Below are 16,124 nucleotides of genomic sequence, written 5' to 3'. Positions count from 1 at the left end.
GATGAATGGGTGTGCCTTTTCCTTTCTTCTTTTTTTAATGCCATCAGATTTTGCCCCACTGTACCACTTAGGTTAGAGGTGACTGTTTGCAAATGCTGCCAATAAGTTGTGCTCCAACAGCTTCTGAAGGGCTACAGACCCCCACCTTTGCCCCAGTCTAATAGGGATGAACATAGATAGAAGCTTCATCCAATGTGAAATTCATTGAGAATGTGGGAGTGTTGTGGGCCAGGAGACAGCTTCACCTTCTGAACAGCAGCCTGAAGTGGGGGAATGCGGAATGACGTTCTCTTCCTGTCCTTGAAGGCTGATCAGCTGCAGGTCAAGTCATTCCGCTTTCTTCCCCTCCAGGCTGCTGTTCAGCAGGTGAAGCTGACTCCTGGCCCATGACAGGGTCCTTCTACAGGTGAAACATCTGAGGAGCCAGAAGGGGCACCAATAGAGTTTTGGTAGGACTCGTGACATTTCTCATGGGGGTCCCACAACATTCCTAGGTTGCCGAAGTGAATATGAACTTCTTTCTTAGGTGGAACATGTGAGAACTGTCAAAGGGGGGCTCCATTTTTAGACAGTAATAGTAATACCTAGTGTAATGTTACAAGGGGATATATATGCATCCCTATGAGCCCCTCAACAGAGTGGGGATTGGGAATCTGTGGCCATGTAGCTGTTGAACACCAATTCTAAGAGGCATGGTCAATGACCAGGAGTTGATTGGTGTTTCACAGGCTCCTCATCCCTACACTGCAGTAATTGGGCAGGGCAGGAAAGATAAAATATTGACAAGATTGAATGAACTTCTGGCCCGTGAGTTCCTCCTGTAACTAGCAATGCCACACATTCCCTGGAATCTATTATTTATTTCTGTTGTGCCCACACTTGCCCGACTCAGGAAAACACTCTTTAATTAACAAAGAAAGGAAGAAAAGGGAAAGCCTTCTGTAGCGAGATGAGAATAGACAAGGTGCTAACAAGCACAGTGCTAATCACAGTTTTCCCTGCCTCTCCAAGAAACAGGAAGAGGGGGAAAAGTTTTGATGTGTATCTTAGCTGATTGCCAACATCTGGTACGGATGCCACAAAGAGCAATAGCACAAATAACGTGTTTGGTTTTCGTAGGAGAGCTGGGGTGGTGTTGAGGAATGCTCCCTGATTTCCAAGGCTCGGTTTTGCTTGCTGTTTTTAATGCTGCTTCCCCCCCCCCCTTTAGTTGACCCTCATTTGCAGTTGGATGCCAGACTTAGAGGCAGAACTCACCTGGAAGTCACCCTGGGCACACTAACCATTGAAACAAATGGAAGCGGTGCAAGACCGCACAAGTCCTGTTTATTTCAGTGGTGCTTGTGCAGGAGAACTTCCCGGGAGGGTTGTACCATGCAAGAATAATTTCTGATGGTGTCCTAAATGTGCGTGACTCTGATAATATTAACAGCTTTGATGTAGAGCGCTGCTAATTATTTGTTGCACCAAGAGATTGAGACGTGCCAGTAAAACTGTTCACTTTAGAGGTATCGCCTTGCTGATTGAGTGTGTCTTGAGTTAGAGCTGGGCTGAAACTTTTGGGCCAGCTTTTGGACAGACAGGGCAGGGTGGGGAACTGACTCTGAAGGTACTGGAGAAAGTTACTGACAATTTTGGTTGGTTTACCTTAAAACAAGATGGCCTAAGGGTCTTTTTTGTTGTTGTTCTCTTTTTACAAGTTAAAAGAAGGACTCATAGTTGCTCCAACCAATAGTCTTTTTAGCAGCTGTCCTGGCTGAGATTTCAAGCTCTAAAGGTCCATGGGGATGATAGTATGGTACTTTGTGTCATTTCTATGTACCTTTAAACAATTGAAAAGGCAGCCAATAGGATGCCAAATCTAATAATAATTTAAAAAGCCACCTTGGCAATCTTGTCTTAAGGAACATCAACCCCACCACCTGCAACAAAAATATGTGACATTTTTCCAGCCACCCGAAAACAGCCAAAAATCCCCCTTCCCATTCACAGGAGACCAATGGCTCTGTGAAATTGTTAGAGGGGGGATTTTTGGCCATGGCTTTAGTCTGAGCATTAATTGCAAGGTTTCTGGTTTACTGACTGTTGTTTGCTAGTTCAATTGTATTACAGCTTATAATGGAGCAGTATATGTCTGCATGCAATTGTATAGACTGCCTGACCCACAACCCACCGAGCTGAACTCAGCTCAACATCTACCTGTGGCATCCTGCCAGGGACTCTGTAAAAGTCCTGGTTTGGCGCTCTCTGTACCTGAGGGTCAACCTGAACACAATTCTAATTGTGTTGATGCAATTAAGGTGCACATCTTTTGTTTTGGGACTTAGCAGCCTCAGGGTTGGGAGTGGAGAAGGGAGGTTGAACCCTTTCTCTCCTTGCCACTGTCCCAAGAAAAACGTGTTCTCCGGAGCTGCTGTTTGAATTTCAAGTGAAGCCTTCATTGGTGACTACCTATGTTACAAAAAAGGGGGGGGGGAAAGGTGGCATGCTAGTTACATCCACACAATTCGCGGCATATCTAGTTTGGCTGCAAAAGCATTGCCAAGCAGCGAGCAAGCCACAACCTATGATCAGTGAGCTTTATGGATTTGCAGTTCTGGACTACAGCTTCATGTGCAAGCACTCTGGCTAATTCAGATGCTATCCTTCCAGGATATCACTGCTCCCACTTAGAATGTATGATGGTGCCTTAGACCAGCTCAGTTGAGCCACTGACTGACAGCATCTCTCCAAGGTCTCATCCAAAGGCCTTTCCCACCACCTGCCACCAGATCCTTCTAACCGCATTAGACCGGAGACCTTCTGCATCGAAAGCATGACACCCGCCACCACACGGGCCTTCCTCAACAGTCTGAAGTAACTGTCTACAGACATAATAACATAAGAAGAGCCTGCAGGCTGGATGAGGCCACGGGCCAAAGTAGTCTAGCATCCTGTTCTCACAGGGCCCAGCCAGATGCCAGTGGAAATCTTGCAAGCAGGACCTGAGGATTCTCCCCACTGGTGATGCCAAGCAGCTGGTTTTCACAGGCACGCTGACCCCAACAATGGAGGCCGGGAATCATTTTCCCTACCCCTTTGGGAATGGATCCAGTATAGTGGCCTCTAGAAGTTGCTGGAATACTACTATCCATCGCCCCTGAATATTGGCCATGTTGGCTGGGGCTGATAGGAGTTGTAGCCCAGCAACATCCTGTTTCTCCTTCAGAAAAACAAAGAAAAGATTGCAATAAAAGATACGTTGCTGGCCCTTGTAGCTAACACATTCTCCCAAGATGGCTGGGCACGTTGAAAGGTTTCACATCCAGTGTGATTTCAGACCCACCTGCGCTTTTGAGCAGACAACCATGCCACAGAATGCTTTTGACATCCTCTCCAGGTCCAAAAGTTGTTGGTCATGTGGCATGTAGAGCCGCTCTTTGAGAGACGCGAGCCCAGAGCCCCCGTGGCACGTGGAAGCAGTTGCCAGATGCTGTGGATTATTAGAGGTGTCCCAAATATTTGCCTGTGAATATTTTCAAGAGCCCAAGATATTCCCTGAAAACACCTTTCCGTTTTTTAACTTTTTCCATGTCCCCTCCTTTCCCCCACGGTTCACAGCATTTGTTTCCTCTTTGCTGCTATTATGGTGCCATTTCTTCCCACTGATTGCCCTCCTTACTTGAGCGATCCCAACCAATTGGGGAACTCATTTGGCAAATTGGATTTGTGTGGTGTTGTCGCAAAGCCAATTCCAGGTAAAGGTCAGGCAACGTTCCTGTCTTCGTTCTGTTTGGGGGCGGCGTGGAGTGAGGGAGCCTTGCTGCGAATGTAAGAACGCAAGGAAAGCTTGCTGGATTCGGCCAGATGACCATCTAGTCCACCATCCTGTTGCCACAGAGGCCAACCAGATGCCTATAGGAAACACGCAATCAGGATTCGAACACAAGAGCCACTCTCCTCTCCTGCGGTTACCAGGAACTAGTATTCAGAAGTAATGTTGGCTTCAACTGTGGAGGCAGAACATTACCAGCATGGCTAGTAGCTATCAATAGCCCTCTCCTCTTCCATGCATTTGTCTATTCCTCTTTTAAAGCCATCTAGGTTTGTGGCCATCACTGCCTCACGTGGTAGCAAGTTCCATTCAATACTTTAATTTTATCACTCCGGCTTTCTCTCCCCCCAAGAAATCACTGCACTTTAAATGGTGGTGGGCACAAGTTCATGAAGATTGCTTCTTTGGCACTCGGCCCAACCTGTAATATATCTATAATTTATTTTAAAGCATTTATAAACGGAGATACAGTGGTAGCTCGGGATGTGAACGGGATCCGTTCTGGAGCCCCGTTCGCATCCTGAACAGAACATAAGACACGACAGCTCATCTGCGCATGCGCCGGTCGCATTTTGCTGCTTCCGCGCATGCGTGTGACGTCATTTTGACCGTCTGTGCATGTGTGAGTGGTGAAACCTGGAAGTAACGTGCTCTGTTACTTCTGGGTCACCACAGAGCGCAACCCCCAAATACTTATTCTGAAGCATATTTATCCCGAGATATGACTGTGTGTGTGTGTGTGTGTGTGTGTGTGTGTGTGTATATATATATACACACACACACATACATACATACATACCACACACACACACACACACATATGTAATGTTCAAATAGAAATGCAACACAAAATAAGAAAAACGGTAATATAAAGGCATATAAAAACAGGAATTCGAGAATATGTAGAGAAGAATGTCAGTTTTAGTTTCTCGAGGCAAGAAATGCATATACTGAGGTAAAGTGTGCATAAAGAAGCATTTATTAGTAGTAATAATAATAATAATATACAAAATGCATTATATAAAGAAAAAATGCTCTGCAAAAATGTGTATATTAGGGTAGTGTCACACTAAAATGTCCGTGAGTGATTACCATAGATAGATAGATGATAGATAAATAAATAAATAGATTAAACAGATAGATAGATAAATAGCAAACTGATGTGGAAAAGTGGTGAACTGACCCTACATTTGAAAAAAGAGAAATTGATAGATTTACACATTTGTGACCACTATTTACCACCTCCTGGACAAAAGCGCTCTCTGCTCTGGCCAGCAAGTTACCTACATTTTCTCTTTTCTCCCCTGCTCTGAAAAATCACTAAAACCGGCCTCCCATTTTGCCTCTTAAAAATGGGGCTAAGAAATGGGACGGGTGGGGTACCATTTCAACTTGGCCTTGTTTAAGAAGCAAAACAGGCAGTGGGACAAGCATAGCATAGCACTTCTCGAAGGAACTAAAGGGCACCTCAGAAATGCCACAGAAGTTCAGGAAAAAGTTGCCCCGTTGGCCGTAAAAGGTCTTTCCCCTCGGGTCTAATGAGCAACCTTGCTTCCGCGCAGTTCAATTTTATGCTTGGGTGGAAGGAGTTAAACCGATGCCTTCGCAGCTCAGTAAACAGCCCGTCCCGTTAAGCCGTAATGCTGTTGCTTCCCATTGGCATCATATCAACGATGGATTATTTCCCGCTGCAGATTGAATCGCCACTGAAGTTCGAATACATCTTAGCAATCACCTTTCAGAACATGGCAGCTAGCTCTGGGGAGCGCAGAGACCTTTAAGCAAACGTTTTCTCTTCTCTCTGCCCCCAATACCTGAGAGATCACCTAAAGACCGTTTAGGAAACATCTAGGGTGGCCAGCTGTAATTTTTACTTCCTCTGCTCTTGTGCCTGTAACAGCATCCTGACAGGCAGCTATCAAACTTTCCTGCAATGCTTTTATTTCTGTGGTTGGAAAGCCTTTACACGTCTCCTTTCTGCATGGCAGGATGCAGTTATAAATAAATAAATAAATAAATAAATTTTATTTATACCCCGCCCTTCCCGGTTCAGGAAACCGGGCTCAGGGCGGCTAACAACAAATTTAAAACACTTAATTGATGCTACAAAAAAACCAGCATAAGATACGGTATGAAACGTAAATAACAATAGAATCGAGAATCAAAAATCAATTTAGGGGGAAAATCCATCCAATAAACATTACATGATCACTAGGGCTAGCTGGCTAAATTAGTCCCACTTGGGTCAGCGAGGAGACCAAGGGAGAACCAGCTGTGGGATCCCAGAGCGGGTAATCTTCATAAAAAGGGGAGTGAGTGAAGGAAGGAAGGGGAATAAAAGATCAGGCTAAGTTCAAGTTGAAAGCCAGATGGAATAGTTCTGTCTTACAGGCCCTGCGGAAGGAAGTTAAATCCTGCAGGGCCCTGGTCTCATGGGACAGAGCATTCCACCAGGTCGGAGCCATCACTAAGAAGGCCCTGGCCCTGGTGGAGGATAATCTAACTTCCTTAGGGCCCGGGACCTCTAAACTATGATTGTCCATGGACCTTAACGTCCTCTGCGGGGCAGACCAGGAGAGGCAGTCCCGTAAATACGAGGGCCCTAAGCCGTAAAAGGCATAGGAGGAGGAGGAGGACCAGGAAAGAAGATGGCGATTCCTGGGCATGGCTTTGCCAAAGGCAGTGAGAGAGATTTAAGGACACAATTCACCCTTCACCCAGTGGGACATTAATTACGTACAATATTTGTATCCCCTTTCAGGCTCTCGGAGTTGCTTAACATAAATCAGATCTAAGCCCCGGACCCTGTCCTGAGGCTCACAGTATAAGAAGTCATGACATGGGAGGAAAAAAAGGGAATGGGAGGGAAGAGGGGAAAGTAAGCTCTTCAGGTTGCAGCCGGTGCCAGTGGCGGTTCTGGCCATCTTGCCCTTGCTAAAGAGCAGACCCTCCCCTGAAACACTTCGCCACTCCCCAGAACAGAGCTGGTCACAACATCCAGGCCAGGAAGGCAGGACAACTCCTGTCACACAGCTCTTCCCTCAGACAGCTGACACTAGTAGTCAGAATCAGGAGCCTAATTGGGTTGCCCTCCTCCCTCACTGTTGTCAATGGCGGTTTTGGCTCAAAACGGCTTTAATCCTCCTGGATTTATTTATTTAAACAGCATTTCTAAACAGCTTGATGCGTTGTTGTTTCTTAAATCTCTTAAGAGTACAATATACTTATAATATAAAATCAATATTAGTTAAAATCAAAAAATGCAGCTTGAAACGATATTAAAACATACAAGCAAATAGAACATGTGCAGGGGGACTCGCCTGTGAAATTATATATATAGAGTTAATTTGAAGAGAAAGTTACATTCCCAGCCGTTTTAGGGGTGGGTTGAAGTGACTCAACACAAAATTATCTGGAAGCCTTGTAAGTAATTTTAACACGTAACAGACACGCATTAAAATGGCATCCATATTCCTCCCTCAAGTGAAATCTTTGTGGGCGAAAATACTTTAGTTGGTCATGACAGTAAATGATGTCACTTTTCATGCAGCCGGCAAAGATCTTACTTTTCGAGAAGTGTCCTGCTAAACGGCAGAGGATTCTTCACACCAGGGTCCTCCGTAACGTCTTATCCGCTGGACAAAATGGCACCCATCAGCCGTGTATTGTTTCCCGCCATACTCGGGACCATATGTAGTCCCAGGCAGGTGGCAAACAGAGACATTTTGAGCCTGAAGGGCGTCCACACAATCATAGTGGGTTGGTGGTTTGTGCTTGCTTTAATAGACAACACATTGCACACACCTGCCTGTATGTGGAATATCGCAGGCTGCAGAGAGGGGGTGGGTTATAAGAATCAAAATGAAATGTTCTGATGCCTGAGAAGATTAAACATGGGAAAAAAAAACCCAACACTGAGGGGATTATATTTCTATTTAAAACCATAATAACTGGATGAATAGAACACAGTTTGGAAACTGACCTGAAAAATTAGTAATATTAGGGCTGCATCTCCCATAAAACTACCCCGGGTGAACAACTGCTTTTTGATGGTTTGCTTTCTATAAACATAAAAATAAGAAAACCACTTACTAGGTTCCTGTGTTTATTCTGCCGCCCCCCCCCCTTTCAACACAATATTATTATTTTTTTGCAAGTTTGGGTTGGATCTTTAATCCTCAACTGATTAAAAACGCTGCTTCACTCGCGGTATGCATTGCTACAATGATTGCTTGAAACCCCTGATAAGAGACCTGGCATATTAATACTGTGATAAACGTGAGACAGGGTTAGGACACACAGCCTGTCGCTCGATCACATACAGCAGGTCTAAAATAATAATAATAATAATAATAATAATAATAATAATAATAATAATAATAATAATTTATTATTTATACCCCGCCCATCTGGCTGGGTTTCCAACAAAATATTAAAATACAATAGTCTGTCAAACATTAAAGGTTTCCCTAAACTTATAAGCTTACAAGCAAGAGACAGGGTTATGACTGTGGTTTAGCTATCTCTCCTTCCGTAACCATATCTAACGGAGCAGTTCCAAGAAAGGAGTCAGAAATAAAAAATAATGGTTTATACACAAATTTATCACACCCCCACAACTCCTCACAACAACCCTGTGAAGTAGGTTAGGTTGTGGAGTGGTGATTGCCAAAGGTCACCTAGCAAGCTCTATGGCTGGATCTGAACCCAGGCCTCTCCATTCCTACTCTGACATTCTAGCCACTATAATGCACTGGCTCCAAATAGTATATATGGTAGTAATGGGATTCCAGGCAAGTCACACTTTGGGGACACGCTGGCAGGTTTTTATTGGTTTATACCAAGAAATCTTGTATAGTGGCGTTGTGGGTTAAACCACAGAGCCTAGGACTTGCCGATCAGAAGGTCGGCAGTTCGAATCCCCGTGACGGGGTGAGCTCCCATTGCTCGGTCCCAGCTCCTGCCAACCTAGCAGTTCGAAAGCACATCAAAGTGCAAGTAGATAAATAGGTACCGCTCCAGCGGGAAGGTAAACGGCGTTTCCATGCGCTGCTCTGGTTCGCCAGAAATGGCTTAGTCATGCTGGCCACATGACCCAGAAGCTGTAGGCTGGCTCCCTTGGCCAGTAAAGCGAGATGAGCGCCACAACCCCAGAGTCGGTCACGACTGGACCTAATGGTCAGGGGCCCCTTTACCTTTATGTCTTGCATAGTGCACACTTTCACACAAATCAGCCTGAGAACAATTGTTATTTTAGTCTCTTTAAGCCACATTTCCCCATGATGCTCAATCCACAAACCTGTGGTTTAAGGGCTCCCTGCTAACCAGGATATGAAAACTGGATGCGAAATCCAGGTTTCACACCCTGGTTTGAAATGAACCCTCCAGCCACCATTTCCCAGTTCTAGCATCACCCTATAATGCCATTATACTGCCATTATAAGTTCTTCTTGCCTCACCTCAGAAAAGGACATTGCAAGGTTGGAAAAAGGTTCAAAAAGCAGCAACCCAAATGAGGAAAGCTTGCAGCATTTGAGGCTCTTCTTTTTTCCGTTTAGAGGCAGCAAGTAAGAGGCGGCCTGCTAGAATTGTATAAAAATATGCAGCACGTAGACAGTGAATAGAGGAAAGTCCTTCTCTCGCTCATAATGCTAGATTGCGCTGACATCCATTGAAGCTGAACGCTGGAAAATTCAGGAGAGACAAAAGAAAGTACTTATTCACACAGCATATAATTAAACCATTCAGTTCACTCCCACGAGAAACAGTGATAGCCCCCGAAAGAGGATTAGACTAATTCACGGAGGACAAGACTATCAATGGCTACTAACTATGATTGCTGTTTTCTACCTCCACTGTCAGAGGCAATAGGCTTCTGAATACCAGTTGCTGGAAACTACAGGAAGGGGAGAGTGTTATCACTCTAGTTTCTGCTTGCATGCTTCCCGTGGGCATTTGGTTGGCCGCAGTGAGAACAGGATGCTGGGCTGGATATACCGTGGGCCTGATCCTGCAGGGCTTTGCTGTCTGTCCTTAACAAGCATGGCTTCGCTGAAGCCTAGCACACCTGGAGAGGAGAGAACGAAAGAAGTGAGTGAAGAACTGATGGAGGGGAGCAAGATGAAAGAACGCAGAAGCGTGGCTCATCCTTACTCTGCCAGACAGGGATATTTGGCCGTAGTTGTATGACTTGTCTCAGTTAGCTCTCTGCTCCTGAGGTCTTTGACATGGCAGCTGCCCAAATGGTGCCTCATTAACTGCTTTTTTGAAGGGACGCGGGTAGTGCTGTGGGTTAAACCACAGAGCCTAGGGCTTGCCAATCAGAAGGTCGGCAGTTTGAATCCCCGCGACAGGGTGAGCTCCTGTTGCTCGGTCCCTGCTCCTGCCAACCTAGCAGTTTGAAAGCACGTCAAAAGTGCAAGTAGATAAATAGGTACCACTCTGGCGGGAAGGTAAACGGCGTTTCCGTGCGCTGCTCTGGTTCGCCAGAAGCGGCTTAGTCATGCTGGCCACATGACCTGGAAACTGTCCACCGGCTGCTTCGGCCAATAAAGCGAGATGAGCACCGCAACCCCAGAGTCGGTCACGACTGGATCTAATGGTCAGGGGTCCCTTTACCCTTAGACTGTTCTTGCTACCCCTTACTTATGTTTGGTCAGACATCTTCTGGTGCCCCCTTATATTCCCAGCTGTTGTATCATATTGCCTTCCACCACCAGAGCCTTTTCAAAAAGCACACATTGCCTGGAATATTATTTTAAAGGGCTATTCATATGTGCTAAAAGAACTAGAATGTTTCTGCCAGTTTTACGTGCACCTGCCCATTTGTGATAGATTGTTTCTGTTAAGCAAGTCTTGCTTAGCTTAGTTCATCTCTGTCTGCGCTCCCCCTTCAAGCTAGTTCGCAATCCGTCGAGACATCTTCATGCATTGGTCACTGATGTGTGAAAGGTGGCGCACAGCTATTCTTTGTGCTTGATCAGCATTATTCTCTGAGAGAGACTGAGCCCACAATCCCGAGAGGAGGAAACATAAAGACTAATCCGGGGACAATGAAGACGGAGTGCGAGAAGCAAGCCAGCTTTTAACAAACTGCAACAGGAGGAGGTCTGGGCTGGACCTGCCTTTAGAAAGAGGATCCAAATGGATTTCTAATTGATGGACTATTTGGCTGCTCTGTTCCCTGTTCTGTTGAAATAGAATCATTAGAAAGCTGATCTGCCTGCCTTTGTGCACCGACCTTGTTGCTGTGTGTCTCCGTGAGAACATTCCCTCAAAGCAATGGCTTTCAGACTTTCTTCCTGCACAGAATCCTTGCGAACCAGTTCTGCTGAGAAACCCATAGGTGCTGCTATGGAACCTTTCTCTCTTACAGAAGATTCTGGGGAGCATCTTAGGGTCCACACAGCTCCTCTTGGGCCTCTCTGCTAACGCACATGAATGGCAGATGCTCTTGAGAACACATCAAATTCTCTTTCTGCAGAGGGGGTTCCATGGCTCACCTGTAGAGGAAATGTTTGGCACACAGAGGGTTCTGCCTTCAGTCTCCAGCAGAATTTTTTTAATTTTTTTTATTGATTTTAACATATAAATTATAAAATGTACCACAAAACTTATCACTTATACAATCTTTTTAGACTTCCATCAGCACCTCTGATGATCCACCGTTTTAACCACCTCTTAACTTTATATTGCCCTTACATCTCTTAACAAATCATCCTTCCACTTCTCCATTTTTGCAATACTTCCAATAATACTCCTCACAAAACTTCTTGCAAACCTACAAACGTCGTCTGATCTTCACAAATACTTTTCAAGTAGTCCATAAATTTACTCCAGTCTTCCGTGAATTTCTGGTCCTGCCGGTTTCGAATCATTCCTGTTAGTTTATCTAGTTCTGCATAGTCCATTAACTTCATCCTCCATTCTTCAATCATCGGTAATTCTTCTTGCTTCCATTTTTGGGCCGGTAATATTCTTGCTGCTGTTATTGCATGTAAAAAGAGCTTACATTCCTTTCTATTTATATCACTCCCCACAATGCCCAGTAAAAATGCTTCTGGTTTCTTTTTGAATGTATATTTCAACATTTTTTTCAACATCAGTCTCCAGCAGAAATCTAATGGCGTTCACCATGACAGCTCTCATAGCAGACGAGAGTCCGAAATGCCAGCCTTTTTATAAACGCACGTAAACCCAAAGAGCAGCAATACAACTGCATAAAGTTCCATTTATTAGGATCAGCATGAATACAATCCTGTGCATATTTTCCATGGAATAAGCTCAATTGAAGCGGGTGATGCTGCTAAATGATTACATTGGTTCAGCTTGTAAAACACATTGAGCTTTACCAAGAGATCTTCAGCCAGCTGAAATGCAACCGACAGCATTTAATTAAGAACACAAACAATCTCGCAAAGAAGCGTTACCATTAAAATGCTGGCAGGAAGTAGGAACTTCATCAAAGGAAAGAAAATTAAGCATCCCTGCCTCTGCTTTGTTTTCCTCTGTCTTCCTCTATGGTGATAAGTCACAAACAAACTTGAAAGCTTTGTTATCCCTTCATTGGCTTGCCGGGACAAGGAGAGTTTGCATTCATCTGGGTGTCCAAGAAGATGACTCTGTCTCTCCTGCCTTAAACTCCCCCTTCCCTGCACCACTGATCTCCAGCAGAAATATTCTTGTCTGGGACCTTGGAGAGTGCAGTAAAGGCAGTCGTTGTTGGGCTGGCTGGACCAGTATAAGTGAAGAGCTCTCTATTCGCCCAACAGGAAAGTATCCACAGATCACAGGCTAAGCACACACTTCACATGCAGAAGTTTTCTGCCTTCAGTTGCCAGCTGAAAAGGACCTGAGGTAGCTGGCGATAGGAAAGATTCCCCTCTGGGTCTTTGGAGAGTTTCTGGCAGTCAGAGCAGGCAGTACTGGTCTAGATGGCATTGAGTGGTGGCCAAGCTTTCTATCCAGGAAGCTTATTTGACTGATCTTCTCATTGAGGAACTCCCCGGCACAAGTTTCCAGTAGCCATAGGGGTTTCTTGAACAACACGGCATTAAGGAATTTGCAAATTTGGCAACAACTACCTGTCAACAACACAGACAGCCAAACCAACCCACTCCACTCACCTGAACACCTGTTTTTCTTTAAGAAGTTGCTACCGCGTTTCACCATTGGGCCAGTTTCTTTGGCTAATTACCCCTTGCATACCAAAATCTGGTCCTATTGAAGTTGAGCACTAGGGATTTCCTCCTACCCAAGCAATGAAACACTAGAATCAAAGCCAAATTTTATATGCGTTGTAAGTTGAACTAATTTTCCAAGTTCACCACTAACGCTGAAATCCAAAATGCTGAGAATCCAGTTGTAAACTTTTATATTTCTGTGCAGGGGATTTTACATTCACCCACTGTCGAAAATTCACAAAGGCAGCAATCCTATACCTGGCGTTAAGTCCAATTGAACCCGATGACACTGACTTCTGTAAAAGTACAGGGAATTTAGGATGTTGGTTTCTGGCTCTCTAGAGTCTTTTGTTTGAGAACTTGTAATCACACACACACAAACCAGAAATACAAAGTTTATTTGAGTATATGTGTACACCCTGTCTTGTTGGCTTGGAGCTTAGTTACAGCCTTTTCCTCATCTTAAAAAACGCCATTTATTATCAGATGTTCTGCAAATATACACACAGAGTCAGTGTGAAGGGGTGGCACCTTCAGGAATCTGCTGACGGCCCACACTCCAGGTGGAGTCCCGCTGACAAGAGCCCCTGGACATGCTGTATTGCAGAGGTAGATAAATTGAGGGATGGGAGCCCATGTAGGGGAACTTGCCCAAGGCCTTCTGAAACCTTGGAGCTGATGCTATATGCATAACCCCTTGGCAGCTATTACAAATATAGAACCAGCCATTGTTCTTGGGTTTCACCAGTTTTGACCCTGCTTCTTAAAAGCATTTCATTGATCCCCAAGTGGTTGAGGACTGGAACCTTAATACCGCATTTACAAACAAACCTTCTGGAATTAATGGCCAGCGTCCCATTGAGATTCTCAGAACTACACCAGATCAGTAGGGAGGAAAATGTATGGAAGAAATTGGGACATAAGGATGGAACAGTCTTTAATTTCACATTGCACAGAGCGGGGCAGACTCCCTGCCTCATTTCATTAGTCTTACCGGAATTATTTTCATTTCCCTCAGACTTCCAACAGATGTTTTGCCTGAGCTGGAGCCTCCAAATTCTCTCCGAATTTCACTACAAGTGAAATTCGATGGGAATTCTACCTATGCCATGCATTCACAACTGGGAGGTACTTGGGGTGGGTGTCTTGTAGATGCTACTAGCACTGACTTTTAATACCCGTACAATGCTCTTGCACTTTTGTATCTCATCCTATAACCTGCTAACCTTTGTCTCCTTAGGTTTGAAGACCATCGTAGGTGCCCTTATCCAGTCAGTTAAGAAACTTGCCGATGTGATGATCTTGACCGTTTTTTGCTTGAGTGTTTTCGCCCTCATAGGGCTCCAACTCTTCATGGGAAATCTGAGGCAGAAGTGTGTCCGGAAGTTTAACACCACCATTAACGGCACATTCATACCGGACGAGGCGAGGTGGCCGTCCTTAGATGCTTTTTTAAATGATGCAGGTAAGATGCTCTCTGTGGCGTTTGCCTCCTAGGTGGGTCATAAGGGAAGGGTTAAAACGAGTGTGATGTGATTGGCCAGTGGAAACTGATAGGAGGAGTTAGAGTGAGAGTGAGGGTTGTGTGGAAGTCGGTTGAGAGTTGGGAGTTGAAGAGGGAAGAGGGAGGATATAAGTCTGTGGGTTGGTTGAGTTGTGTAGTGAGAGAGTGAGAGGAATTGTCAGGTGGGGTCAGATAGATAGCTGGAATAATCAGTTTGAAGTTTTTAGGAACGCATAGGACAGTTAAGGAACTAAGATTAAGAAACTGCCGAGTAAAATTAACTGAAACCATAAGCTTGTTCATGCCTAAAAATAAACTTGATTATTTGTTAATGTTAACAACTGACTGGGCTCCGTGTGAGGAGAAACGGGTTGGTGACAGTGAAGAAAGCAACCACAGTGGTGGCACAGGGTCAATTGACCGTCAAACGTCCGGGGACCCTGTGTGATCGCCACACTCTCTTTGCTTCTGTGTTTAAATAAATAAATCCAAGTTCGACACCATGCGGAAGCTCAGAGTTCTGTGCCAAGAAGGCTCGGCATTATGCATGGAAACATTTAAAAGGCCAACTAGCAACTTTTAGCAGTGTTTGTTTGTTGGGATACTTCCAGGGGTGCCTCATCCTATATGAAGTCTCCTAGATGCTAAGATCTTCAAGGGTGATTTTGCTTTGGGTCCTTCTGCTGTCTGGGCTAAGGAATGATAAGGAGCAGGGCCTCCTCTGTGGTGGCTTCATAGCCAAGGAAGCCAGTTGGAACAGCTCAGTAGGGATATTTAGGAAGCTGCTGAAAACTTTTTCTGTGGGGGCACATTTTTGGGAGCAGAATGGTTGTTGCTGCAACATTATTAGCATTTGCGAAATGTGGGGGGCCTTGAACCAGAGACTCAGGTGAAGCTGGCCTCCAGGGAGAGAATGGAACTGAGGATACCAGCTCAGCAAACGTCAGGCTACCAAAAGGACCAGTGGAATTGTGCCACAATGCTTCTGATTCTGGTCTAGTGCCTGAGGAATTCTGTTCTCTGGCTGTATCTTTCCCCACTGATCTATTATGTGGCTTCGCTGCCCCAGTGTTTGACTGCCTCGCAGTTTTCCCAGGGTTCTGTTCTACAGGAACCCAAAGCTGCCTGGGAGAGCTGGGCAGTGTCCCTCTCGGAGGCCGAGGCAAGAGTTCAAGGCCCACAGAATACCTTCAGGACCTTGGAGAGCTCCATAGTCACCTAGAGGTGGCCTGATGAGCTGCTGCCTCTAGGAGCACCTTGCTCAAACTGAAGCCTAAAATATGATGCCAAAAATATACTCCCCAGAGGAGGGGACCTGCTGTTAAAGGGCTCTCACCTAATTATGTGAGGCACCTGTGTGGCTAAGAAGATGCTTCTGTACCAGACGAGGATAGTATGGCTGCATCTTCTGGTTGGGAAAGTGCTGAAGGTGGTCCTGGCAGTTCTTCACCCAAGAGCCTCGTCCCCCTTTGTGTCCATTTCTCCGTGCCTGGCCTCTGAGTTGTGGGTCACGGCACCCAGCTTTAAAACCTGATTGCGGCTGCGTGCCTCCAAGCTGCCACCTGTTGCCATGCGATCTTGGCTGCCCTGGTGTTTATTGGCTTGTTGGCTTTAAGATGTTTTC

The 16,124-nt window shown here is 45.3% G+C and overlaps 1 protein-coding gene and 1 long non-coding RNA gene across 10 annotated transcripts in view; one reads left to right on the top strand and one right to left on the bottom strand.

The window, feature by feature from the left end:
- The window catches only part of LOC309381042 (sodium channel protein type 5 subunit alpha-like), a 215,660-nt gene that overhangs the window by 38,640 nt on the left and 160,896 nt on the right, over positions 1-16,124 (top strand). For all 9 annotated transcript variants that reach the window (XM_081931409.1, XM_081931407.1, XM_081931408.1 and 6 more), the window contains exon 6: positions 14,237-14,461. In XM_081931409.1, coding sequence (XP_081787535.1) covers positions 14,237-14,461 — 225 coding nt within the window. The remainder of the gene's footprint in view (positions 1-14,236; positions 14,462-16,124) is intronic.
- Positions 1-16,124, bottom strand: part of LOC309353405 — a 157,457-nt gene that overhangs the window by 73,469 nt on the left and 67,864 nt on the right. The gene's annotated exons all lie outside the window — the stretch shown is intronic.

The sequence above is a fragment of the Podarcis melisellensis genome, assembly GCF_964234715.1.
Source record: "Podarcis melisellensis genome assembly, chromosome: 12".
NCBI lineage: Eukaryota > Metazoa > Chordata > Lepidosauria > Squamata > Lacertidae > Podarcis > Podarcis melisellensis.
This window is presented reverse-complemented; position numbering and strand designations above follow the sequence as displayed.